General features: G+C 47.0%; 1 protein-coding gene across 9 annotated transcripts in view; it reads left to right on the top strand.

Annotated features, from left to right (window-relative positions):
* Positions 1-27,194, top strand: part of LOC112237995 (brain-specific angiogenesis inhibitor 1-associated protein 2) — a 137,230-nt gene that overhangs the window by 70,350 nt on the left and 39,686 nt on the right. For all 9 annotated transcript variants that reach the window (XR_006082802.1, XM_042317939.1, XM_042317935.1 and 6 more), the window contains 3 exons: positions 19,379-19,440; positions 22,179-22,250; positions 26,583-26,720. Coding sequence is in view for 8 of the 9 variants with exons in the window: in XM_042317939.1 (XP_042173873.1) it covers positions 19,379-19,440; positions 22,179-22,250; positions 26,583-26,720 (272 nt within the window). In the remaining variant the exon portion in view is untranslated. The remainder of the gene's footprint in view (positions 1-19,378; positions 19,441-22,178; positions 22,251-26,582; positions 26,721-27,194) is intronic.

Genomic DNA, 27,194 nt, shown 5'->3' with positions numbered 1-27,194 from the left:
TTACACTTTGGATGATGTAGCAATACACCCAGTCATTACAAAGATACAGGCGTCCTTCCTCCCTCAGTTGACGGGGAGGAAGCTGCCCAGGGACTTCCCTATGAGGCCAATGGTGATTTTAATGGTTAGAGTTTAATGGTTGTGCTATTAGAACAGAGGATGGATAAACATTGTAGTTACTCCACAATATTAACCTAAATGACAGTGAAAAGGAAGACTGTACAGATAAAAAAAACATTGCTAAACATGCATCCTGTTTGCAACAAGCCACTTCATTTCTTTGCCACATTTTTGCAGTATTACTTAACACTTTGTATTCAGGACAAAAAGTAATGTTTGGGGCAAATCCAACACATCACTGAGTACCACTTCATATTTTCAAGCATGTTGGTGGGTGCATCATGTTATGGGTATGCTTGTCATTGGAAGGGCTAAGGAGTTTTTTAGGATAAAAAGAAACTGAATGCAGCTAAGCACAGGCAAAACCTGGTTGTCGTCTTTCCAACAGACACAAGGAGTCAAAATTCACTTTTCAGCCGGACAAAAACCTAAAAGACAAAGACAAAACCAACACGCATCCCCAGTTACTAAACCCGTGATAGAGCGTCTGCCACCCCCACTATACTAGCATCTACCTCCAATTTTAAAAGGTTTTTCAAAGTTGGGGGCGGCAAGCACTGGGGCACTACAAAGTAGCACTTTAGCGGACTCAAAAGCATAGTTACAGTCCTTGGACCACTTGAATGGTACCTTGGGACTAAGCAGAGATGAAAGGGGAGCTACTACCGTTGAGAAATTCTTACAGAAGGTACGATAGTACCCTACCATCCCCAGGAATCTGCGCAACTGTCGGTGAGTCGTGGGAGCAGGAAAAGCAACAATTGCTTCCACTTTGCCAGTTACTGGGCGCACTTGACCTCGTCCCACCTGCTTCCCTAAGTAAGTCACAGTAGCCTTCCCAAACTCACACTTGACCTCGTCCCACCTGCTTCCCTAAGTAAGTCACAGTAGCCTTCCCAAACTCACACTTGACCTCGTCCCACCTGCTTCCCTAAGTAAGTCACAGTAGCCTTCCCAAACTCACACTTGACCTCGTCCCACCTGCTTCCCTAAGTAAGTCACAGTAGCCTTCCCAAACTCACACTTGACCTCGTCCCACCTGCTTCCCTAAGTAAGTCACAGTAGCCTTCCCCAAACTCACACTTGGCCAAATTGAGGGTTAAAGAAGCATCCACCAACCGCTGAAACACACTTTTCAAATAGATGAATTAATCACCACATCATCAAGGTCACATACCTCTTTCACTCCATCTAGTCACACACCTCTTTCACTCCACCTACAGTTACATACCTCTTTCACTCCACCTACAGTTACATACCTCTTTCACTCCACCTACAGTTACATACCTCTTTCACTCCATCTAGTCACACACCTCTTTCACTCCACCTACAGTTACATACCTCTTTACCTCCACCTACAGTTACATACCTCTTTCACTCCACCTACAGTCACATACCTCTTTACCTCCACCTACAGTCACATACCTCTTTACCTCCACCTACAGTTACATACCTCTTTACCTCCACCTACAGTCACATACCTCTTTACCTCCACCTACAGTCACATACCTCTTTACCTCCACCTACAGTCACATACCTCTTTACCTCCACCTACAGTCACATACCTCTTTACCTCCACGGGGAGGTGAGTGTAGCAGGGTGTTGCGTTCCCTCCTCCAAGAGGCGTATGTAACGTGTAGCGATACGCTGGCACGCACACACACACACACACACACACACGTGCATGTGTAAATGGAGTTTATGGCTCTCGTTTATAACTACCAAGAGCAAACCATGACATCAGAACACACACACACTCTCACGCACGTACGCTCACATACACAGTGCTAGCTGGCGGCGGTTTTTCCAGTGTTCCAGTAGTCTGTCAGACCTCTCTCCCTCTACCACCTCGCTCTGTTAGAATGGGAGCAGGGAGCTCTTTTCTTAGCTCAGCTCTGCTCTTTTCTTAGCTCAGCTTCTCACTCCCAGAGGTCCCTCCCTGCCTGCCTGCCTGCACCTGCTCTATATAGGTGACACGCAGTGCATGCTGGGAGACCAGTGGCTGAGACAATCTCTCTCTCTCTCTCTCTGTGTGTGTGCTCGTGCTCTCACGTTCTCCCCTCTCTCACGTTCTCCCCTCTCTCACGTTCTCCCCTCTCTCACGTTCTTCTCTCTCTCCCCTCGCTCTCTCGCTCTCATGTTCTTCTCTCTCTCCCCTCGCTCTCTCGTGTTCTTCGCTCTCCCCTCGCTCTCTCGTGTTCTTCTCTCTCCCCTCGCTCTCTCGTGTTCTTCTCTCTCTCCTCGCTCTCTCGTGTTCTTCTCTCTCCCCTCGCTCTCTCGTGTTCTTCTCTCTCCCCTCGCTCTCTCGTGTTCTTCTCTCTCTCCCCTCGCTCTCTCGTGTTCTTCTCTCTCTCCCCTCGCTCTCTCGTGTTCTTCTCTCTCTCCCCTCGCTCTCTCGTGTTCTTCTCTCTCTCCCCTCGCTCTCTCGTGTTCTTCTCTCTCTCCCCTCGCTCTCGTGTTCTTCTCTCTCTCCCCCTCGCTCTCGTGTTCTTCTCTCTCTCCCCTCGCTCTCTCGTGTTCTTCTCTCTCGTGTTCTCCTCTCTCTCCTCGCTCTCTCGTGTTCTTCTCTCTCTCCCCTCGCTCTCTCGTGTTCTTCTCTCTCTCCCCTCGCTCTCTCGTGTTCTTCTCTCTCTCCCCTCGCTCTCTCGTGTTCTTCTCTCTCTCCCCTCGCTCTCTCGTGTTCTTCTCTCTCTCCCCTCGCTCTCTCGTGTTCTTCTCTCTCTCCCCTCGCGCTCTCGTGTTCTTCTCTCTCTCCCCTCGCTCTCTCGTGTTCTTCTCTCTCTCCTCCCTCTCTCGTGTTCTTCTCTCTCCCCTCGCTCTCTCGTGTTCTTCTCTCCCTCGCTCTCTCGTGTTCTTCTCTCCCCCTCGCTCTCTCGTGTTCTTCTCTCCCTCGCTCTCTCGTGTTCTTCTCTCTCCCCTCGCTCTCTCGTGTTCTTCTCTCTCTCCCTCGCTCTCTCGTGTTCTTCTCTCTCGTGTTCTCCTCGCTCTCTCGTGTTCTCCTCTCTCTCCCCTCTCTCTCGTGTTCTTCTCTCTCTCATGTTCTTCTCTCTCTCCCTCGCTCTCTCGTGTTCTTCTCTCTCTCCCCTCCTCGCTCTCGTGTTCTTCTCTCTCTCCCCTCGCTCTCTCGTGTTCTTCTCTCTCTCCCCTCGCTCTCTCGTGTCTTCTCTCTCTCCCCTCGCTCTCTCGTGTTCTCCTCTCTCTCCCTCCTCTCTCGTGTTCTCTCTCGTGTTCTTCTCTCTCTCCCTCGCTCTCTCGTGTTCTTCTCTCTCTCCCCTCGCTCTCTCGTGTTCTCCTCTCTCTCCCCTCGCTCTCTCGTGTTCTCTCTCCCCTCGCTCTCTCGTGTTCTCCTCCCTCTCCCCTCTCTCTCTCGTGTTCTTCTCTCTCTCCCTCGCTCTCTCGTGTTCTTCTCTCTCTCCCCTCGCTCTCTCGTGTTCTTCTCTCTCTCCCCTCGCTCTCTCGTGTTCTTCTCTCTCTCCCCTCGCTCTCTCGTGTTCTCCTCTCTCTCCCCTCGCTTTCTCGTGTTCTCCTCTCTCTCCCCTCGCTCTCTCGTGTTCTCCTCTCTCTCCCCTCGCTCTCTCGTGTTCTTCTCTCTCTCCCCTCGCTCTCTCGTGTTCTCCTCGCTCTCCTCGCTCTCTCGTGTTCTCCTCTCTCTCCCCTCTCTCTCTCTCGTGTTCTTCTCTCTCTCCCCTCGCTCTCTCGTGTTCTTCTCTCTCTCCCCTCGCTCTCTCGTGTTCTTCTCTCTCTCCCCTCGCTCTCTCGTGTTCTTCTCTCTCGTGTTCTCCTCTCTCTCCCCTCTCTCTCTCGTGTTCTCCTCTCTCTCCCCTCGCTCTCTCGTGTTCTTCTCTCTCTCCCCTCGCTCTCTCGTGTTCTTCTCTCTCTCCCCTCGCTCTCTCGTGTTCTTCGCTCTCTCGTGTTCTTCTCTCTCCCCTCGCTCTCTCGTGTTCTCCTCTCTCTCCCCTCGCTCTCTCGTGTTCTCCTCTCTCTCCCCTCTCTCTCTCGCGTTCTCCTCTCTCTCCCCTCGCTCTCTCGCGTTCTCCTCTCTCTCCCCTCGCTCTCACCGTTGCTTTATTGTAGTAAAATTATCAGTAATAATGAACTAATATAAATAACAGCAGTATAAAGATAGCAGTAAATTGTACTAGAATAACAGCGTACATAACAGGGACAATAAAAGGTCAAACATGGAAAACAAACATACTACTATTATTACCACTAAAACGAATGCTACCACCACTATTATTAACGCTAATACGATAGCTATCCTGACTACCTGACTACCTGACTATGACTACCATTACCACCAACTGTCATCACAATTACATCAGTCCCGAAACTACCACCTTCATTACTACTACTACTACTACCATTACCACCAACTGTCATCACAATTACATCAGTACTGCAACTACCACCACCATTACTACTACTACTACTACCATTACCACCAACTGTCATCACAATTACATCAGTACTGCAACTACCACCACCATTACTACTACTACTACTACTACTACTACCATTACCACCAACTGTCATCACAATTACATCAGTACTGCAACTACCACCACCATTACTATTACTACTACTACCATTACCACCAACTGTCATCACAATTACATCAGTACTGCAACTATCAGTACCATTATCATCATTGCTACTACCATACCACCTCCATTATCATCGTCATTACCACTACTGCCATACCACCTCCATTATCGTCATCATTACCTCTACTGCCATACCACCACCATTATCATCATCATTACTACTACCATACCGCCACCGTTATCATCATTGTTACTACTGCCATACCACCACCATTATCATCATCATTACTACTACCACACCACCTCCATCATCATCATTACTACTACCACACCACCTCCATTATCATCATCATTACCTCTACTGCCATACCACCACCATTATCATCATTACTACTGCCATACCACCACCGTTATCATCATCGTTACTACTGCCATACCACCACCATTATCATCATCGTTACTACTGCCATACCACCACCATTATCATCATTACCACTACTGCCATACCACCACCGTTATCATCATCGTTACCGCCACTGTCATAAAACCACCATTATCATCATCATTACTATTACCACACCACCACCATTATCATCATCATTACTACCACCGTACCACCACCATTATCATCATTGCTACTACCATACCACCTCCATTATCATCGTCATTACCACTACTGCCATACCACCTCCATTATCATCGTCATTACCTCTACTGCCATACCACCACCATTAGCATCATCATTACTACTACCATACCACCACCATTATCATCATCGTTACTACTGCCATACCACATCCATTATCATCGTCATTACCTCTACTGCCATACCACCACCATTATCATCATCATTACCACTACTGCCATACCACCTCCATTATGATCATTACTACAACCATACCACCACCATTATCATCATCATTACCACTACCATACCACCACCATTAGCATCATTACTACTACCATACCACCTCCATTATCATCGTCATTACTTCTACTGCCATACCACCACCATTATCATCATCATTACCACTACTGCCATACCACCTCCATTATCATCATCATTACCACTACTGCCATACCACCTCCATTATCATCGTCATTACTACTACCATACCACCACCATTATCATCATCACACCTACTACTTGTCCCACTATTTGTAGTAATAATAGAGTTTTCCTGCTTCCTATGCAGATGTTATTATTCAGTGTCTCTCAGGCTGTGGCAGAGGGCTAATACATATATGGCTGCTAGAGGAGCTGTTGCTCCGTCACACATTAGTATCTTTGTTTTTCCTCTGGGAGTAGTAAGATAACATGTGGAATATGTTTAGTATTTTCTGAGAATAATGAATCTCTTGGTGAGGAATATGTCTCACTGTAGTGGAGAAAGTACATCTCGGTCTCTACCTCCCTTGGTGAGAGGTGACCACATACACGCTCCTGTTTGGGAAGCCCTGTCAATTGGTGGTCACTCAGCCTGTACTTGGTAAGGATCGGTCTCTGCTTCGTATCTCTGACAGAGTGGTTGGTGATGGAAGATCCAGATCATCAGTATATAGCAGGTGTTTTACCTCCGTGCCAAATAGTGTCCTGGGGCTGCAGAATGGTACAACATGTCTGCTAATTCATTGATAAAAATGGTGAAAAGGTTTGGACTCAAACTGCAGCCTTGTCTCACACCTCACGGAAATAATGATGTTCTTTGGGTTTTGATTTTCTGTGTGCATGTATTTTATTAAGTCATAAACCTTTACCACCAAGCCCACTTTGGAGAATTTTGAACAATAGAACTTCGTGCCGAATGGAATGCTTTTTAAAATTCAATAAACCCTCTTTTAGGAGGGTGGACGTGTTTATTCATTAGCGTGTGTAAGGTGTGTGTATATGGTCAGTAGTGCGGCGGTTGGGAGAGGGTGAGTTATGTGGTGAATCACTCCTCTCCCCTGCTCCCTGATACAGTTGTGATTACTGTGGTAGAGGGTGCTGGGGAAATTACAGGCTGTCTGATTTCCATTGTCTTCAGACTGGAGTGTGGTCACACGAGAGGGATATTTCGCTCTCTTTACTCCATCTCGTCATGATTAGCAGTATCCTCTTCCCTCTGCTGTTTCCATTGCCTCTGTAGTCTGAATCAGAGAAGTAGGATCCTCCTGGACAACAGCTGACTCTGCTCCTCAGCTGAATCCCCATACCTCAACAGGTAGATTCATGATCACGTTTCCATTGCTTCAGTAGTCTGAATCAGAGAAGTAGGATCCTCCTGGACAACAGCTGACTCTGCTCCTCAGCTGAATCCCCATACCTCAACAGGTAGATTCATGATCACGTTTCCATTGCTTCAGTAGTCTGAATCAGAGAAGTAGGATCCTCCTGGACAACAGCTGACTCTGCTCCTCAGCTGAATCCCCATACCTCAACAGGTAGATTCATGATCATGTTTCCATTGCCTCTGTAGTCTGAATCAGAGAAGTAGGATCCTCCTGGACAACAGCTGACTCTGCTCCTCAGCTGAATCCCCATACCTCAACAGGTAGATTCATGATCATGTTTCCATTGCCTCTGTAGTCTGAATCAGAGAAGTAGGATCCTCCTGGACAACAGCTGACTCTGCTCCTCAGCTGAATCCCCATACCTCAACAGGTAGATTCATGATCATGTTTCCATTGCCTCTGTAGTCTGAATCAGAGAAGTAGGATCCTCCTGGACAACAGATGACTCTGCTCCTCAGCTGACTGAGTTGGAAATGTTGCTGGAGGTCATTTCTTAGAGACAATTCTCAAGTCTTTTGTTGTGTCGTTCTCCTCCTGCTTTGCACTAAGGTTACTATCGCTCTCTCTCTACTCTCCAAAATCTCCTCTCCTCTCTTTCTACTCTCCTCTCTTTCTACTCTCCTCTCGCTTCTCTCCTCTCTCTCCTCTCTCTCCTCTCCTCACTCTCCTCTCTTTCTACTCTCCTCTCTACTCTACTCCTCTCACTCCTCTACTCCTCTCACTCCTCTACTCCTCTCACTCCTATTCCTCTCCTCCTCTCTCCTCTCTTTCTACTCTCCACTCTACTCTACTCTCCTCTCTCTACTCTCCTCTCTCCTCCTCTCTCCACTCTACTCTACTCTCCTCTCTCTACTCTCCTCTCTCCTCCTCTCTCCTCTCTACTCTACTCTCCTCTCACTCCTCTCCTCTTTCCTCTCGCTCTACTTTTCTCTCTCGCCTCTCTCTCTCTCTCTCTCTCCTGTCTCTCTCCTCTTTCTCTCCTCTGTCCTCTCTCTCTTTACATTGCAAATCTCTGTTTCTCATTTAATTTCAGCGTTGCTACTTTTCTCTCCAGACATCCCCTTTCAAAACCACTATTATTATCAGTGTACATTATTACAGCTCCACTCCACTGTCACACCTCTGCATATCAGTACCCATAGCAGGATTAGTTGACAGACCCCCACAGACAGACCCCCACAGACAGACACTCCTGCGCACGCAGTGTTTTCTGTCACAATCAGCATCACTGCAATGTATCTGAATGTCTCTCCGCACGCTGCAATACTCTACTCCGTACACTGCAATACTCTACTCCGTACACTGCAATACTCTACTCCGTACACTGCAATACTCTACTCCGTACACTGCAATACTCTACTCCGTACACTGCAATACTCTACTCCGTACACTGCAATACTCTACTCCGTACACTGCAATACTCTACTCTGTACACTGCAATACTCTACTCCGTACACTGCAATACTCTACTCTGTACACTGCAATACTCTACTCCGTACACTGCAATAATCCGTACACTGCAATACTCCGTACACTGCAATACTCCGTACACTGCAATACTCCGTACACTGCAATACTCCGTACACTGCAATACTCTACTCCAATACACTGCAATACTCTACTCCGTACACTGCAATACTCTACTCCGTACACTGCAATACTCTACTCCGTACACTGCAATACTCCGTACACTGCAATACTCCGTACACCGCAATACTCCGTACACCGCAATACTCCGTACACCGCAATACTCCGTACACCGCAATACTCCGTACACCGCAATACTCTACTCCGTACACCGCAATACTCCGTACACTGCAATACTCCGTACACCGCAATACTCTGTACACCGCAATACTCCACACTGACATCCTCCAGATTCTCTGAACTGTACTTCAGACTGCACACTCCAAACCCTGTCTATATTTCCACTAGATGTCCCTCAGTCCATCAGTTTCTGTATAAATGTATACAATCTGAAGGTTCTGTAATGCTGTACCCTCCTGAACAGACCCTACTGTCTCTGTAATGCTATACCTTCCTGAACAGACCCTACTGTCTCTGTAATGCTATACCTTCCTGAACAGACCCTACTGTCTCTGTAATGCTATACCTTCCTGAACAGACCCTACTGTCTCTGTAATGCTATACCTTCCTGAACAGACCCTACTGTCTCTGTAATGCTATACCTTCCTGAACAGACCCTACTGTCTCTGTAATGCTATACCTTCCTGAACAGACCCTACTGTCTCTGTAATGCTATACCTTCCTGAACAGACCCTACTGTCTCTGTAATGCTATACCTTCCTGAACAGACCCTACTGTCTCTGTAACGCTATACCTTCCTGAACAGACCCTACTGTCTCTGTAACGCTATACCTTCCTGAACAGACCCTACTGTCTCTGTAACGCTGTACCCTCCTGAACAGACCCTACTGTCTCTGTAACGCTGTACCCTCCTGAACAGACCCTACTGTCTCTGTAATGCTGTACCTTCCTGAACAGACCCTACTGTCTCTGTAATGCTATACCTTCCTGAACAGACCCTACTGTCTCTGTAATGCTATACCTTCCTGAACAGACCCTACTGTCTCTGTAATGCTATACCTTCCTGAACAGACCCTACTGTCTCTGTAATGCTATACCTTCCTGAACAGACCCTACTGTCTCTGTAATGCTATACCTTCCTGAACAGACCCTACTGTCTCTGCTGTTGTCCTACATGCAGGGGTGATGACGTCATGGTAGAACAAGTTACTGGGTCAGTAGGCTGTAGGGAGCAGCCGTGGCCTGGGACTACACAGGCTCTGACAAACAAACACACAGAGAACTACACAGCCACCAGGCTCTGACAAACACACACACACACACACACAGAGAGAGAACTACACAGCCACCAGGCTCTGACAAACACACACACACACACAGAGAACTACACATCCACCAGGCTCTGACAAACACATAACACACACACACACAGAGAACTACACATCACAGGCACAAACACACACACACACACACACACAGAACTACATAGCCACCAGGCTCTGACACTTTTAGCACTGTGCTATCATGCCTCACACACAGACATACACTATATAGACAAAAGTATGTGGACACTCCTTCAAATGAGTAGATTCGGCTATTTCAGCCACACCCGTTGTTGACAGGTGTAAATGTTGCGCCCACCCATGCAATCTTCATAGACAAACATTGGCAGTAGAATGGCCCTACTGAAGAGCTCAGTGACACCGTCATAGGATGCCACCTTTCCAACAAGTGAGTTCGTCAAATTTCTGCCCTGCTAGGGGTTCCCCGGTCAACTGTAAATGCTGTTATTGTCGAACATCTTTGGGATGAATTGGAACGCCGACTGCGAGCCAGGCCCAATCACCCAACATCAGTGCCCGAACTCACTAATGCTCTTGTGGCTGAAGTGTAGTCCCCACAGCAATGTTCCAACATCTAGTGGAAAGTCTTCCCAGAAGAGTGGTGGCTGTTTTAGCAGCACAGGAGGGACCAACTCCATATTAATCCCCATGATTTTGGAATGAGATGTTCGACGATTGGTTATGTAGTGCATTGATCAACAAGCCTCCTCCACAGAGGCTGAGGTCACTGGGAGAAGAGTTTTAAGAAGACAGTTGAATAGAAATAGATGGGTGGGCTGAATAGAGAACTAGGGAAGGAGACGTGGTTCATAAATAGAGTTAGTGTGTGGGGTGCATAGAGAACTAGGGAAGGAGACGTGGTTCATAAATAGAGTTAATGTGTGGGGTGCATAGAGAACTAGGGAAGGAGACGTGGTTCATAAATAGAGTTAGTGTGTGGGGTGAATAGAGAACTAGGGAAGGAGACGTGGTTCATAAATAGAGTTAGTGTGTGGGGTGCATAGAGAACTAGGGAAGGAGACGTGGTTCATAAATAGAGTTAGTGTGAGGGGTGCATAGAGAACTAGGGAAGGAGACGTGGTTCATAAATAGAGTTAATGTGTGGGGTGCATAGAGAACTAGGGAAGGAGACGTGGTTCATAAATAGAGTTAATGTGTGGGGTGCATAGAGAACTAGGGAAGGAGACGTGGTTCATAAATAGAGTTAATGTGTGGGGTGCATAGAGAACTAGGGAAGGAGACGTGGTTCATAAATAGAGTTAGTGTGTGGGGTGCATAGAGAACTAGGGAAGGAGACGTGGTTCATAAATAGAGTTAGTGTGTGGGGTGCATAGAGAACTAGGGAAGGAGACGTGGTTCATAAATAGAGTTAGTGTGTGGGGTGCATAGAGAACTAGGGAAGGAGACGTGGTTCATAAATAGAGTTAATGTGTGGGGTGCATAGAGAACTAGGGAAGGAGACGTGGTTCATAAATAGAGTTAATGTGTGGGGTGCATAGAGAACTAGGGAAGGAGACGTGGTTCATAAATAGAGTTAATGTGTGGGGTGCATAGAGAACTAGGGAAGGAGACGTGGTTCATAAATAGAGTTAATGTGTGGGGTGCATAGAGAACTAGGGAAGGAGACGTGGTTCATAAATAGAGTTAGTGTGTGGGGTGCATAGAGAACTAGGGAAGGAGACGTGGTTCATAAATAGAGTTAGTGTGTGGGGTGCATAGAGAACTAGGGAAGGAGACGTGGTTCATAAATAGAGTTAATGTGTGGGGGTGCATAGACACGGATCATGTGGAAAATAAGCTCAAACCGCCTCTGTGTAAAGATTAGCTCTGTTTGTTGTAACATGCACCTGCACACACTGTCTGTCTCTGTCAGGGGTTTCAGCTGTTACCTGTATCACACATTATTAATCCTCCCATTATCAGTATTCATGTCGGTTTCCCCCTTAGGGATAGACTGTGTGCTAGGCACACACACACACACACACACCTTAACACACCACTCCCTGATTGCATCAGTGTGCTGTGGGACAGGGTCACCTGAAGAGATTGCTGATGTCATATGAAGGAAAATGTGTAGGAGGACAGTGTTAACAGTGTTTGTTAATAGCTACACACACACTTTCTTTTTGAAACCGCTGCCTCAACTTCTCCCATGGCAACGACCCTAGCATTATGCTGCTTCCGTGACAACCTATAGTGATTCCTGTCTGACCTTCACTGATTGATTCACAGCTTACGCTCCTTTCAGGCTCCTCTCTCCTCTCAGGCTCTCCTCTCCTCTCAGGCTCTCCTCTCCTCTCAGGCTCTCCTCTCCTCTCAGGCTCTCCTCTCCTCTCAGGCTCGGCTCTCCTCTCCTCTCAGGCTCTCCTCTCCTCTCCTCTCAGGCTCGGCTCTCCTCTCAGGCTCTCCTCTCCTCTCCTCTCAGGCTCTCCTCTCCTCTCCTCTCAGGCTCTCCTCTCTCCTCTCAGGCTCTCCTCTCCTCTCAGGCTCTCCTCTCCTCTCAGGCTCTCCTCTCGTCTCAGGCTCGGCTCTCCTCTCCTCTCAGGCTCGGCTCTCCTCTCCTCTCAGGCTCGGCTCTCCTCTCCTCTCAGGCTCGGCTCTCCTCTCCTCTCAGGCTCGGCTCTCCTCTCCTCTCAGGCTCGGCTCTCCTCTCCTCTCAGGCTCGGCTCTCCTCTCCTCTCAGGCTCGGCTCTCCTCTCCTCTCAGGCTCGGCTCGCCTCTCCTCTCAGGCTCGGCTCGCCTCTCCTCTCCTCTCAGGCTCGGCTCGCCTCTCCTCTCAGGCTCGGCTCGCCTCTCCTCTCAGGCTCGCCTCTCCTCTCAGGCTCTCCTCTCAGGCTCTCCTGTCCTCTCAAGCTCTCCTCTCAGCCTCTCCTCTCAGGCTCTCCTCTCCTTTGGTGTTTTCTGTCTGTGATGGTGATGACTACATATCAGTGTTGTAATGAGAAAGCTTCCATACACTAACCGAGGGGATGTGGAAAGGGTCTGTGTTTACTCCACTGAACTCTGTTTATATCTGGGAGCTGTCAGACGTGCTCACTTGTTGACACACACACACAGGCCTATTGTTCTCCATGTTGCTGTGGGTGGTGTTAGGATAGAGAGGGGTGTAATACACTGATACACCACTGTGGTATTTATTAGGGGGGGGGGTTCTCCTATCAACCCGTCTGTCATAGCAAAGCTGAATGGTGATTAGCTGGTATGCGGACATCCTTGTTAAAGCTGCCAAACCTCTCCGGTTTCTGCTGGCTGCTGGTTTCTGTCACACACACACACACCATCATTGCACACAACCGAGTCGAACAAAGTTTCCTAATAACGTCATATATTGATTCTATCTCAGGCTGTGAGTCCCAAATGACACCCTATTCCCTATATAGTGCACTACTTTAGACCAGAGCCCTATGGGCCTATAGACTATAGGGTGACATTTGAGACACATGAATCTGTTTCTGTCTAGTAGTCTCTGCAGTAACCATGCCAACGTTATTTTTTGTCCAATTTTCTGTTTGATACAAGATAAAAGTTGTCATGGCAACAATGAACATTTCCATTGCAATGTCATGCTGGAAACATCCTCATGTTTACCCAGTGAATGACATCTGAACAACTCCAGCATCCTGCAGCGTGTCTCCACCTGCTTGACATCTGAACAACTCCAGCATCCTGCAGCGTGTCTCCACCTGCTTGACATCTGAACAACTCCAGCATCCTGCAGCGTGTCTCCACCTGCTTGACATCTGAACAACTCCAGCATCATGCAGCGTGTCTCCACCTGCTTGACATCTGAACAACTCCAGCATCCTGCAGCGTGTCTCCACCTGCTTGACATCTGAACAACTCTAGCATCCTGCAGCGTGTCTCCACCTGCTTGACATCTGAACAACTCCAGCATCCTGCAGCGTGTCTCCACCTGCTTGACATCTGAACAACTCCAGCATCATGCAGCGTGTCTCCACCTGCTTGACATCTAAACAACTCCAGCATCATGCAGCGTGTCTCCACCTGCTTGACATCTAAACAACTCCAGCATCATGCAGCGTGTCTCCACCTGCTTGACATCTAAACAACTCCAGCATCATGCAGCGTGTCTCCACCTGCTTGACATCTGAACAACTCCAGCATCATGCAGCGTGTCTCCACCTGCTTGACATCTAAACAACTCCAGCATCATGCAGCGTGTCTCCACCTGCTTGACATCTAAACAACTCCAGCATCATGCAGCGTGTCTCCACCTGCTTGACATCTAAACAACTCCAGCATCATGCAGCGTGTCTCCACCTGCTTGACATCTGAACAACTCCAGCATCCTGCAGCGTCTCCACCTGCTTGACATCTGAACAACTCCAGCATCATGCAGCGTGTCTCCACCTGCTTGACATCTGAACAACTCCAGCATCATGCAGCGTGTCTCCACCTGCTTGACATCTGAACAACTCTAGCATCCTGCAGCGTGTCTCCACCTGCTTGACATCTGTATTATTCATTCCTGCTTTATTCCAAAACATCATGCAACATATTTTCCCTTCATCCTATAAGTCTTCTGTTGTAAACAATGTGCCTGTTGAGGAAATCCTGGGTTGTCCTCCGTAGGAATAAAATTAAACCGAGTGAAACGGGGGAGTACTGTGTGTGTGTGTGTGTGTGTGTGTGTGTGTGTGTGTGTGTGTGTGTGTGTGTGTGATAATGTTGTCTGTATGGCCATTCTTCCAGTTGCTACCCATTTGTTAATTGATCCAGCCACTAAGACCCGACCAACAGAATGCCCGGCTCCCTAAGCCCCTGGGGGCTGTGATCAGGGGATCAGTATTATCTGTAATCAGCTTAGCAGGCCTGCCTGACAGGATGTTATGGCCTGCTCTTGTGCTTCTTGGATCGACAGACGATCAGTGTTGTAACACTCACTCAGGAAACATCTCCATAGTCTTAGAAACGCTTTCTCTGCTTCGACAGACAGAGCGAACAGACAGACAGAGCGAACAGACAGACAGAGCGACAGACAGACAGAGCGACAGACAGAGCGACAGACAGACGCCATCATCTTCATCTGCCATCATCTGTGGAGAGGAGGTCTAGCACATGGTCTCTCAAACACACAAAGAAGAAGAAAACATCAGTCTACCTGGTACACCATTCAATCTAATCAGTCTACCTGGTACACCATTCAATCTAATCAGTCTACCTGGTACACCATTCAATCTAATCAGTCTACCTGGTACACCATTCAATCTAATCAGTCTACCTGGTACACCATTCAATCTAATCAGTCTACCTGAAATACAGTTTAGATTTCTGTTTATAAACCACAATATCAAGGCTCTAGGTTACAACTACAACTTCGCTAATCACATGAGTATAGACAGACAATCAAAACATGCCTTGTTTCTGTGACTATATGGAACTGTTTTTACTTCCAGAGAACGAGTAGTTCTACTTTGATCTCCCTCTACAGGGTTAGAATGAGTAGTTCTACTGTGTTCTCTCTCCCTCTACAGGGTTAGAATGAGTAGTTCTACTGTGTTCTCTCTCCCTCTACAGGGTTAGAATGAGTAGTTCTACTGTTCTCTCTCCCTCTACAGGGTTAGAATGAGTAGTTCTACTGTGTTCTCTCTCCCTCTACAGGGTTAGAACGAGTAGTTCTACTGTGTTCTCCCTTTACAGGGTTAGAATGACTAGTTCTACTGTGTTCTCCCTCTACAGGGTTAGAATGACTAGTTCTACTGTGTTCTCCCTCCCTCTACAGGGTTAGAATGACTAGTTCTACTGTGTTCTCCCTCCTTCTACAGGGTTAGAATGACTAGTTCTACTGTGTTCTCCCTCCCTCTACAGGGTTAGAATGACTAGTTCTACTGTGTTCTCCCTCCCTCTACAGGGTTAGAATGACTAGTTCTACTGTGTTCTCCCTCCCTCTACAGGGTTAGAATGACTAGTTCTACTGTGTTCTCCCTCCCTCTACAGGGTTAGAATGACTAGTTCTACTGTGTTCTCCCTCCCTCTACAGGGTTAGAATGACTAGTTCTACTGTGTTCTCCCTCCCTCTACAGGGTTAGAATGACTAGCTCTACTGTGTTCTCCCTCCCTCTACAGGGTTAGAATGACTAGTTCTACTGTGTTCTCCCTCCCTCTACAGGGTTAGAATGACTAGTTCTACTGTGTTCTCCCTCCCTTTACAGGGTTAGAATGAGTAGTTCTACTGTGTTCAAACTCCCTCTACAGGGTTAGAATGACTAGTTCTACTGTGTTCAAACTCCCTCTACCAGGGTTAGAATGAGTAGTTCTACTGTGTTCTCCCTCCCTCTACAGGGTTAGAATGAGTAGTTCTACTGTGTTCTCCCTCCCTCTACAGGGTTAGAATGAGTAGTTCTACTGTGTTCTCCCTCCCTTTACAGGGTTAGAATGAGTAGTTCTACTGTGTTCAAACTCCCTCTACAGGGTTAGAATGAGTAGTTCTACTGTGTTCTCCCTCCCTCTACAGGGTTAGAATGAGTAGTTCTACTGTGTTCTCCCTCCCTCTACAGGGTTAGAATGAGTAGTTCTACTGTGTTCAAACTCCCTCTACAGGGTTAGAATGAGTAGTTCTACTGTGTTCAAACTCCCTCTACAGGGTTAGAATGAGTAGTTCTACTGTGTTCAAACTCCTGTATTTAACAACCCACGCTGCTTTGCTGCTCTGTTTGCTGTTGTTTCTTGTGATATCTGTCTGTCTTCAGTGTGTGGGGACAGCAAGGAGTCATCATGCCAGGTAGTCCTGAGGCATGGTCCAAGGGCTCAAGTCCTCCAAGAGAGGGAAAGAAAGAGAATTAGAGAGAGCATACTTAAATTCACACAGGACACCAGATAAGACAGGAGAAGTACTCCAGATATAACAAACTGACACAAACTACTGCAGCATAAATACTGGAGGCTGAGACAGGAGGGGTCAGGAGACACTGTGGCCCCATCCGATGATACAGGGCCAAACAGGAAGGATATAACCCCACCCACTTTGCCAAAGCACAGCCCCCACACCACTAGTGGGATATCTTCAACCACCAACTTACCATCCTGAGACAAGGCCGAGTATAGCCCACAAAGATCTCCGCCACGGCACAACCCAAGGGGGTTTACTCTTTTCTCTTCTCTTGATACAGACCAGTCTAAACCCCACTGATATACGTTCTCTGATGAGATACAGACCAGTCTAAACCCCACTGATACGTTCTGTCTGATGAGATACAGACCAGTCTAAACCCCACTGATACGTTCTGTCTGATGAGATACAGACCAGTCTAAACCCCACTGATATACGTTCTGTCTGTCTTTACCCCATGGGTAAAAACTCAGATCAATCAGCATCTTAACATTAGAACTGAGATGGACCAGAGTCTTAACATTAGAACTGAGATGGACCAGAGTCTTAACATTAGAACTGAGATGGACCAGAGTCTTAACATTAGAACTGAGATGGACCAGAGTCTTAACATTAGAACTGAGATGGACCAGAGTCTTAACATTAGAACTGAGATGGACCAGAGTCTTAACATTAGAACTGAGATGGACCAGAGTCTTAACATTAGAACTGAGATGGACCAGAGTCTTAACATTAGAACTGAGATGGACCAGAGTCTTAACATTAGAACTGAGATGGACCAGAGTCTTAACATTAGAACTGAGATGGTTCAGGCCCCATCTTCTTAACATCAGATGGTTCTGAGGATTTGATGGAAGTTGTTCTCTGATTCCTTTGAGGTCTCTGATAGAACTTTAAGAATTTCAGTTTCAAAAGATGTCTCAGGTTTGAAGACTTAGACTCTTTAATGTTCTTTAGTAAACGGTCATCAAACACAGAACAATAAGACTAGCTTTGACTTTGAGGTAGATGGTTCTTTACAAATATTTCACACATGTAATAAATGTGCTGTTTGAAAATGTATTTCCATTATGAATGGCTTTGCTTTAATCAGAAATGGACTTTGGGTCTGACTATTTTACCCATGTGTATTTAGAGTAGAAACGTAGTCTAGTCCATAGTCCTCTGGTGTTAAAGGAGGGTTTGGACTTGGTAATGGGAACCTGTTTCCATCCCCTTTGTAATGTCTCTCTCTTTTTCTCTCTCTCTGTCTCTCTCTGTGTATTTCTGTCTCAAGGTCTGTCCTTCTCAATCTAGATATTTTGTTCCTTTTCTTTACAATGCATTGCATAATCAGAAGAGGCAGCGTGTAGGTATATTAAAAACACCAGGACCAATCTTCCACTGGCTGCATGACTCTCCCTCTCCTTCTTTACTTCTCTCTCTCTTACTCCTCTTTCGTTTGGAGATTAACTGTTGTTTTTTGTTTATTATTTGTCGTATTGCCAATATAAAGATCAACCAACCAATATGTTTGATCTCCACATAAAACAACAGCAGTTATATAAAGTTTGAATAATATATATTTTTTGCTTGTACCACTTTTTGAAGTTTCTTTCACTACAACTTCTTTAGAAGATGTCCTTCACGTTTATTTGCATCATTTCCTTCCCTCCTCCTTTCCTTTCTGTCTTGTTTAATGTGTCATTGTATTTTATTTATCAGTTAAATGTGTTTCCTGTTGAGACATCCAAATGTTCCACCATGCACCATCCTGGCTACCAGTCTGTCCTCTGTCTGTTAGTGCGTCTGTTGTGTCGTTGTGTTGCTGCATGGGCTCTCTGCACACTGGGATCTCTCTTGCGCTCTCTCTCTCTCTCTCTCTCCCTCTCCTGCTCTCTCTCTCTCCCCTCTCCTGCTCTCTCTCTCTCCCCCTCTCCTGCTCTCTCTCTCTCCCCCTCTCCTGCTCTCTCTCTCTCCCCCTCTCCTGCTCTCTCTCCCCCTCTCCTGCTCTCTCTCTCTCCTGCTCTCTCTCTCTCCCCTCTCCTGCTCTCTCTCTCTCCCCTCTCCTGCTCTCTCTCTCTCCCCCTCTCCTGCTCTCTCTCTCTCCCCCTCTCCTGCTCTCTCTCTCTCCCCCTCTCCTGCTCTCTCTCTCTTTCCCCCTCTCCTGATCTCTCTCTTTCCGCCCTCTCCTGCTCTCTCTCTCTTTCCCCCTCTCCTGCTCTCTTCCCCCTCTCCTGCTCTCTCTCTCCCCCTCTCCTGCTCTCTTCCCCCCCCTCTCCTGCTCTCTTCCCCCTCTCCTGCTCTCTCCCCCCCTCCTGCTCTCTCCCCCCCCCTCTCCTGCTCTCTCCCCCCTCTCGCTCTCTCCCCCTCTCCTGCTCTCTCCCCCCCCCCTCCTGCTCTCTCCCCCCTCTCCTGATCTCTCTCCCCCCCCCTCTCCTGCGCTCTCTCCCCCTCTCCTGATCTCTCTCCCCCTCTCCTGATCTCTCTCCCCCTCTCTCCTGATCTCTCTCCCCCTCTCCTGATCTCTCTCCCCCTCTCCTGATCTCTCTCTCCTGCGCTCTCTCTCCTCGCTCTCCTGCGCTCTCTCTCCCCGCTCTCCTGCGCTCTCTCTCCCCGCTCTCCTGCACTCTCTCTCCTGCTCTCTCGCTCCCCTCTCCTGCTCTGTCTGTAGTGAGGGATGTTTGTTGACATCTGCTCTGTGTGTTTCTCTTTAGGGGACGTGCTGTTTCAGATGGCTGAGGTCCACAGACAGATCCAAGTACAGCTAGAGGAGATGGTGGGTATATGAACCTTCATAAGGACTTTATGACACAATCATAAGCAGATTGCTAGAGGAGATGGTGTACTGTAGGAATAGAGGTCAAATAACTTTGATTTAAATGCTGAGCTGTAGTCTAAGAACAGCATTCTTATGTAGGTGTTCCTTCTGTCCAGGTGGGAAAGGGCAGTGTGGAGTAAAGTAGAGATTGTGTCATCTGTTGGGGAGGTAATTAGAGTGGGTCCAGGGTGTCTGGGATGATGGTGTTGATGTGAGTCTTTCAAAGCAGTTCATGGCTACAGATGTGGGTGCTACGGGGCGATAGTCATTTAAACTAGTTACCGTGGTGTTCTTGGGCACAGGGACTATGGTGGTTTGCTTGAAACATGTAGGTATTACAGACTGGGTCAGGGAGAGGTTGAAAGTGTCAGTGAAGACACTTGCCAGCTGGTCAGCGCATACTCTGGGTGCCTGTTTCAAGGTCTTACTCACATTGGCTACGGTGAGTGTGATCACACAGTTGTCTGGAACAGCTGGTGCTCTCATGCATGATTCAGTGTTGCTTGCCTCGAAGCGAGCATAGAAGGTATTTAGCTCGTCTGGTAGGCTTGCGTCACCGGGCAGCTCGCGGCTGGGTTTCCCTTTGTAATGCGTGATAGTTTGTAAGCCCTGCCACATCTGACGAGCGTCAGAGCCGGTTTAGTAGGATTTGATCTTGGTCCTGTATTGACGCTTTGCCTGTTTGATGGTTTGTCAGAGGTCGTAATGGGATTTCTTAGAAGTGTACGCATTAGTGTCCCTCTCCTTGAAAGCGACAGTTCTAGCCTTTAGCTCAGTGCGATTTTTGCCTGTAATCCATGGCTTCTGGTTGGGATATGTACGTCACTGTGGAGTTGACGTTGTCGACACATTTATTAATGAAGCTGGTGATTGATGTGGTAAACTTCTGGGATAAATCCCAGAACATATTCCAGTCTGTTCTAGCAAAACAGTCCTGTAGCCTATAGCATCCGCTTCATCGGAACACTTCTGTATTGCACACGTCACTGGTACTTCCTGTTTTTGCTTGAAAGCAGGAATCAGGAGGATAGAGTTATGGTCAGATTTGACAAACGAAGACTGACGGAGAGCTTTGTATGCGTCTCTGTGTGTGGAGTAAAGATGGTCTAGAGTTTCCGCTTCTGGTTGCACAGGTGACATGATGGTAGAAATTAGGTAAAACAGATTTCAGTTTTCCTGTATTAAAATCGCCGGGCCAGTGGTCTAAGGCACTGCATCTCAGTTGATAGCTGTGCCACTAGAGATCCTGGTTCGAGTCAGGCTCTGTCGCAGCCGGCCGCGACCGGGAGACCCCTGGGATGGCACACAATTGGCCCAGCGTCGTCCAGTTTAGGGGAGGGTTTGTCATTTTCCAATTGCGCTCTAGCGACTCCTGTGGTGGGCCGGGAGCGTGCATGCTGACGCGGTCACCAGGTGCACGGTCTGTCCTCCAACACATTGGTGTGGCTGGCTTCCGGGTTAAGCGGGCATTGTATCAAGAAGCAGTGCGGCTTGGTTGGGTCGTGTTTCGGAGGACGCATGGCTCTCGACTTCGCCTCTCCTGAGTCCATATGGGATTGCAGCGATGAGACAAGACTATAACTACCAATTGGATACCATGAAAAAGGGGTAAAAGAGAAAATTCTAAAATAAAATAAAATCACTGGCCAATAGGAGCACCGCCTCTGGGTGAGCATTTTCTTGTTTGGGGAGGGTTTGGGTTATACAGCTCGTTGAGTGTGGTCTTAGTGCCAGCATCTAAGGTCTACAGCTTATCATGAGATATTGTAATTCAGGCGAGCAGAACCTGGAGACATCCGTAATATTGGAGATGGAACAACAGCTGTTGTTAATAAAGACACGCCCCCTCCCCTGAGCGTACCTGAAGCTGCTGTTCTGTCCTGTTATTAAAGACACGCCCCCTCCCCTGAGCGTACCTGAAGCTGCTGTTCTGTCCTGTTAATAAAGACACGCCCCCTCCCCTGAGCGTACCTGAAGCTGCTGTTCTGTCCTGTTAATAAAGACACGCCCCCCCTGAGCGTACCTGAAGCTGCTGTTCTATCCTGTTAATAAAGACACGCCCCCTCCCCTGAGCGTACCTGAAGCTGCTGTTCTATCCTGTTAATAAAGACACGCCCCCTCCCCTGAGCGTACCTGAAGCTGCTGTTCTGTCCTGTTAATAAAGACACGCCCCCTCCCCTGAGCGTACCTGAAGCTGCTGTTCTATCCTGTTAATTAAGACACGCCCCCTCCCCTGAGCATACCTGAAGCTGCTGTTCTATCCTGTTAATAAAGACACGCCCCCTCCCCTCAGCGTACCTGAAGCTACTGTTCTGTCCTGTTAATTAAGACACGCCCCCTCCCCTGAGCGTACCTGAAGCTGCTGTTCTGTCCTGTTAATAAAGACACGCCCCCTCCCCTCAGCGTACCTGAAGCTACTGTTCTGTCCTGTTAATTAAGACACGCCCCCTCCCCTGAGCGTACCTGAAGCTGCTGTTCTGTCCTGCCGATGGATAGAAAAACAGCTGTTGTAAAACCAGCGTTATAAGCATGTATTTGTGTTATTCTAAGGCTTCGAATATATTATGTTCCTCCTATATGATCACATGATCAGGATGAACACCTGGTCCTAACTCTGTTCTGTTGTGAGAGTGATGTCACCGTTAACCCTGTGCTTCTCTACACCCCTCAATCGCTCCATCTGTCCGTCCATGCAGCTGAAGTCTTTCCACAACGAGCTGCTGTCTGAGCTGGAGAAGAAGGTTGAGCTGGATGCTCGTTACCTGACGGTGAGCATCTGACTAAATGGCTGAAACACACACACACTAGGGCTGTGACGATATCCGTATCGCAATGGTTTTTCCATGCCAAAAATGAAAATACAAAGCATATTTAACTCTTTGTTCCTTTTTAAATGCTGTAGAACATTGTGTGCTGTAGCTTGGGGGGAAATACAGGACTCTGGATGACAACATAATGGTGTTTGTTTCCAACATTCTGTTTTCCTTGAAGTTGTTTTCTGTTTCCTTCCCAACATACTAACGATTTTCATCCCGGCCCAAACACACACACTTTGTTTGAACAGCTACACTTTCACCTACTGTCCCCCGTCAGCACCACAGTTATTCAGCACCACAGTTATTCAGCACCACAGTTATTCAGTACCACAGTTATTCAGACCATGTCTGTCTTTCACCTACTGTCCCCGGTCAGCACCACAGTTATTCAGCACCACAGTTATTCAGCACCACAGTTATTCAGCACCACAGTTATTCAGTACCACAGTTATTCAGACCATGTCTGTCTTTCACCTACTGTCCCCTGTCAGCACCACAGTTATTCAGCACCACAGTTATTCAGCACCACAGTTATTCAGCACCACAGTTATTCAGCACCACAGTTATTCAGACCATGTCTGTCTTTCACCTACTGTCCCCGGTCAGCACCACAGTTATTCAGCACCACAGTTATTCAGCACCACAGTTATTCAGTACCACAGTTATTCAGACCATGTCTGTCTTTCACCTACTGTCCAACTTCACCACAGTTATTCAGACCATGTCTGTCTTTCACCTACTGTCCACCTTCAGCACCACAGTTATTCAGCAACACAGTTATTCAGACCAGTTATTCAGACCAGTTATTCAGACCAGTTATTCAGACCAGTTATTCAGACCAGTTATTCAGACCAGTTATTCAGACCAGTTATTCAGACCAGTTATTCAGCCCAGGTCTTTGCCAAAGTGTTTGTTGTTCTTACTCTGGACCTCCATTTAAACAGTACGGCTCCTTTTCCTGAATATGAAGCTTTTGAGAAAACAACTCTTTAGAATATTTAGAAACGACATAACCAATAAGCAAAGAGAGAATTACAACCTAACATTTCCTGCAGCATGCATTGAAGTCTGAAGCAGCAGGAGTGATATACTTAGAATGAGTGGGCAGTGAGCGGGCTGCAACCAGCCAACTCCATGTGGAGGAGCAGCAGTGTGGCTGTGCTGCAGGTTAGGGGGACGAGGTGGTGTTGTCATCATCATACACCATTGTACTAGCTGTAGAATTAGACTGTTGGGTATGCTAGTTATAGCATTAGACTGTTGGGTATGCTAGTTATAGCATTAGACTGCTGGGTACGCTAGTTGTAGCATTAGACTGTTGGGTACGCTAGTTGTAGCATTAGACTTTGTTGGGTACGCTAGCTGTAGCATTACCCTGTTGGGTACGCTAGCTGTAGCATTAGCCTGTTGGGTATGCTAGCTGTAGCATTAGCCTGTTGGGTATGCTAGCTGTAGCATTAGCCTGTTGGGTATGCTAGCTGTAGCATTAGCCTGTTGGGTACGCTAGCTGTAGCTTTAGCCTGTTGGGTATGCTAGCTGTAGCATTAGCCTGTTGGGTATGCTAGCTGTAGCATTAGCCTGTTGGGTATGCTAGCTGTAGCATTAGCCTGTTGGGTATGCTACGCCAGGGTACCCCAATTGGTGGCCTGCGGGGTTTCTATCTGAGCCAAAAAAAGTAGTGTGTGTGTGTATATATATAATTTTTTACATTTTTAAAAACATTTTTAATGTTCATTGTTGGAAATACTGTAAGACTGTAAAAACACCAGAAAATCATCTCCAAGTGATTTTATTTTAAGAAATCTGTTCCCCAAGTATTCCCATGCATAATAGAGATGTGATCGTATACAAATGTAAGCAAAGGTTTGTGTCTGTTTCTCTGTGTGGACATCCAGGTTTCCCTCCAGCAGCCCTCTCCTATTCATAGCTTGTTTGTCTCGGTTCCGTCCGGTCGGTTTTCTTAGAATTCTATTATTATTTTTAAGTCCATTTTTTTCTTCTCTCTGTCACACTGTTCTGTGGGCAACAGTGTGTACCTCCCTATTCCCTATGTAGTGCACTACTGTTGACCAAAATCAATAGGGTTCTGGTTAAAAGCAGTGCACTGTATAGGCAATAGGATGCCATTTTGGATACTGCCAGTGAGTGTTCTGGGAACTCTTATGAAACTGGGTTCAAACCGAACCATGCCAATAGCTGATGTTAAATATGCCTCATTCTGTAGTAACTGGAGGCTATACCCACAATGGATCTCTGTTTTTTATTGCCGCTATAGACCCATCAGAGATGTTTCTGTTCCGTTACACTGATAAGAGAAGAGATCAACGATCAATTGGTTCACTAATCCTCTGATGCTTATTTATTTCAATAGGAAAACACACACACACACAGAGCCAGAAAACACTTTTCCTTTCTGAATGCCATCTGTCAAACAAGCCAGAGCCCTCATTCATTATCATCCATCTCGAATGGCACCCTATTCCCTATATAGTGCACTACTACCCTATGGAATTTAATTAAAAGTAGTGGACTATCTAGGGCCCTCAAACTCAACTCTGGACCTTGAAGCCAGTTCCACTACTTTTTTTTTTTTCATTGTTCCCCTCTAATCAGGCACTAACTTAGACCTGGTTAATTATTAGGTAGGACAGAAAACCAGCGGGCTCTGGACCTCGTAAGGTAAGAGTTGAGTACCCCTGGAATAGGGAATAGGGTGCCATTTGGAACCTAGCCTTGTTCTGGGTATTAAAATGCCATCAATTCACAGTAATGAATTCCTTTTAAAAAATAGCATCAGAGGTAATAGCAATGGTTTTGCTTTGTGAATTATTAATGTTTCTTGCGAGTCATTTCAGGAAAAAAAAACATTTTCCATCAGGAAGGAAACTTGTTGTAGCTACACTACTCCCTATGGAGGAATCTCTCTCTCACTCACTGACTTATACTCAGACAAAATCCCACTAATTTATCAGGCCTGCATTTGTAGAGCATCTTTTTGGTATATCTGAAAGGGGTAGGCGGTAAACAACATGAACAAATAAAAGCCACCTGAAGACCTCGTCCCTTTTCCCACTACGAGACATGAAGGAGAGTCTGAGGAACCGGGTGGCGAAAGAGAATTCTACTTTCACATTACACCCTTACCTTTCGTTGTGGCTTGGTCCGCAGCTCAAATTGAGCATCAGTATCACAGGAGCCACTAGCCAGTAAGCACAAACAATTCAACAATGAGACACTTTTATTCTAAAACATATTACACTATTGAATAATGCAATATTTCACAAGTCTGTACGTGCAGACAATTAAAGGGTTTATTGTCTTGTTTGTAGGCTACACGTTACGTTTTATCAAGACAAAAGCACAGAGTTGCTATAGCAGCAAGTCTTCAAGTACCGTTTTCCAGTCAGAAATGAACGATTCATCCTCTCAAACCAATATAAAGTACAATAGGCTTACTTTACAACAAACCAGGCTTGCTTGACTTATCTCTCTCTCTCTCCGTTTGAAAAATGATTACTTGACCAGCATTTTACAACCGCTCTCAATCACTCACAGATGTCAGGGCTTGGACACGTTCCTGAAATGCCAAACGGTTGAACGGGAAAACTTACCATAGATTACCAATCCGCTGGACAAAGTTCCCATATAGATTACTAGTCAGAGACCAGTACAAAGTTCACATGATCTCTATCCATAAAACCTTTTCCTGAGCCCCCCCCCCCTCTGTTCCACACTGTGTGATCCTGATTCAACTGGTCAGCTCATCATCAAGCCCTTGATGAGTTGAATCACATGTGTTAGTCATGGAATAGATCAGATTACTGGATGTGGCAGGGTGGGAGCAGGAGATAACGTGTTAAACTTAATGTGAGGGAGGATCAGAACACACACACACACACACACACATCATGGTAATCCTGATGAACCCTCCCATAATGGTCTACAGCTCCACCAGGCTGATGGCTAGCTTTAGATGCTGATTAGATGCACACAGGGCCAGGACCCTCCCATAATGGTCTGTCTCCAGCACTGCCACATGATAGACAGCTGTTGAGATGTGCTCAGACAGTTAAGATGACAGGGCTTCAGGAGGCTAATAGATAGTACACACCGGGCCTTAGAGAGACAAATTCTAAAAGGGCAACTTGTTACATACTCTATGACAGATCCATATAGGGTGACATTGCCCCCTAGACACTGACCTAAGATAAACTTTAAAGGGCAACTTGTTCTCCCCATTGCTGATAAACTAACTTTCTGTGTGCTCTCTCCTGCCCCCTTCAGGCTGCGTTGAAGAAGTACCAAGTGGAGCACAAGAGTAAGGGAGAGAGTCTGGAGAAGTGTCAGGCTGAACTGAAGAAACTCCGCAGGAAGAGCCAGGGCAGCAAGAACCCCTCCAAGTACGGAGAGAAGGAGATGCAGGTCAGTCTCTATGGAAGGGCCGACAGGCTCGGACGGACGCACGGCTACACGCATGGATGCACGCACACGCGGATGGACACACGGCTGCTCTCTCACACGGCTGCTCACTCACTTACTCACTCACTCACTCACTCACTCACTCACTCACACAAGCAAGGGATAAAGGGGTCAACACACACTTTTGCTCACCTCAGGTCCAGGTCTGTTTGTGCCATCTTAGCTAGCTTCAGATGAGCAGTTGGTTAACAGTCTGATGGCCTTGGTGATACAGCTCCACCAGGCTGATGGCTAGCTTTAGATGGTTAGTTGGTAGTTCAGCTCCACCAGGCTGATGGCTAGCTTTAGATGGTTAGTTGGTAGTACAGCTCCACCAGGCTGATGGCTAGCTTTAGATGGTTAGTTGGTAGTACAGCTCCACCAGGCTGATGGCTAGCTTTAGATGGTTAGTTGGTAGTTCAGCTCCACCAGGCTGAT

This window comes from Oncorhynchus tshawytscha, unplaced genomic scaffold (assembly GCF_018296145.1).
Source record: "Oncorhynchus tshawytscha isolate Ot180627B unplaced genomic scaffold, Otsh_v2.0 Un_contig_2389_pilon_pilon, whole genome shotgun sequence".
Classification (NCBI taxonomy): Eukaryota; Metazoa; Chordata; class Actinopteri; order Salmoniformes; family Salmonidae; genus Oncorhynchus; species Oncorhynchus tshawytscha.
This window is presented reverse-complemented; position numbering and strand designations above follow the sequence as displayed.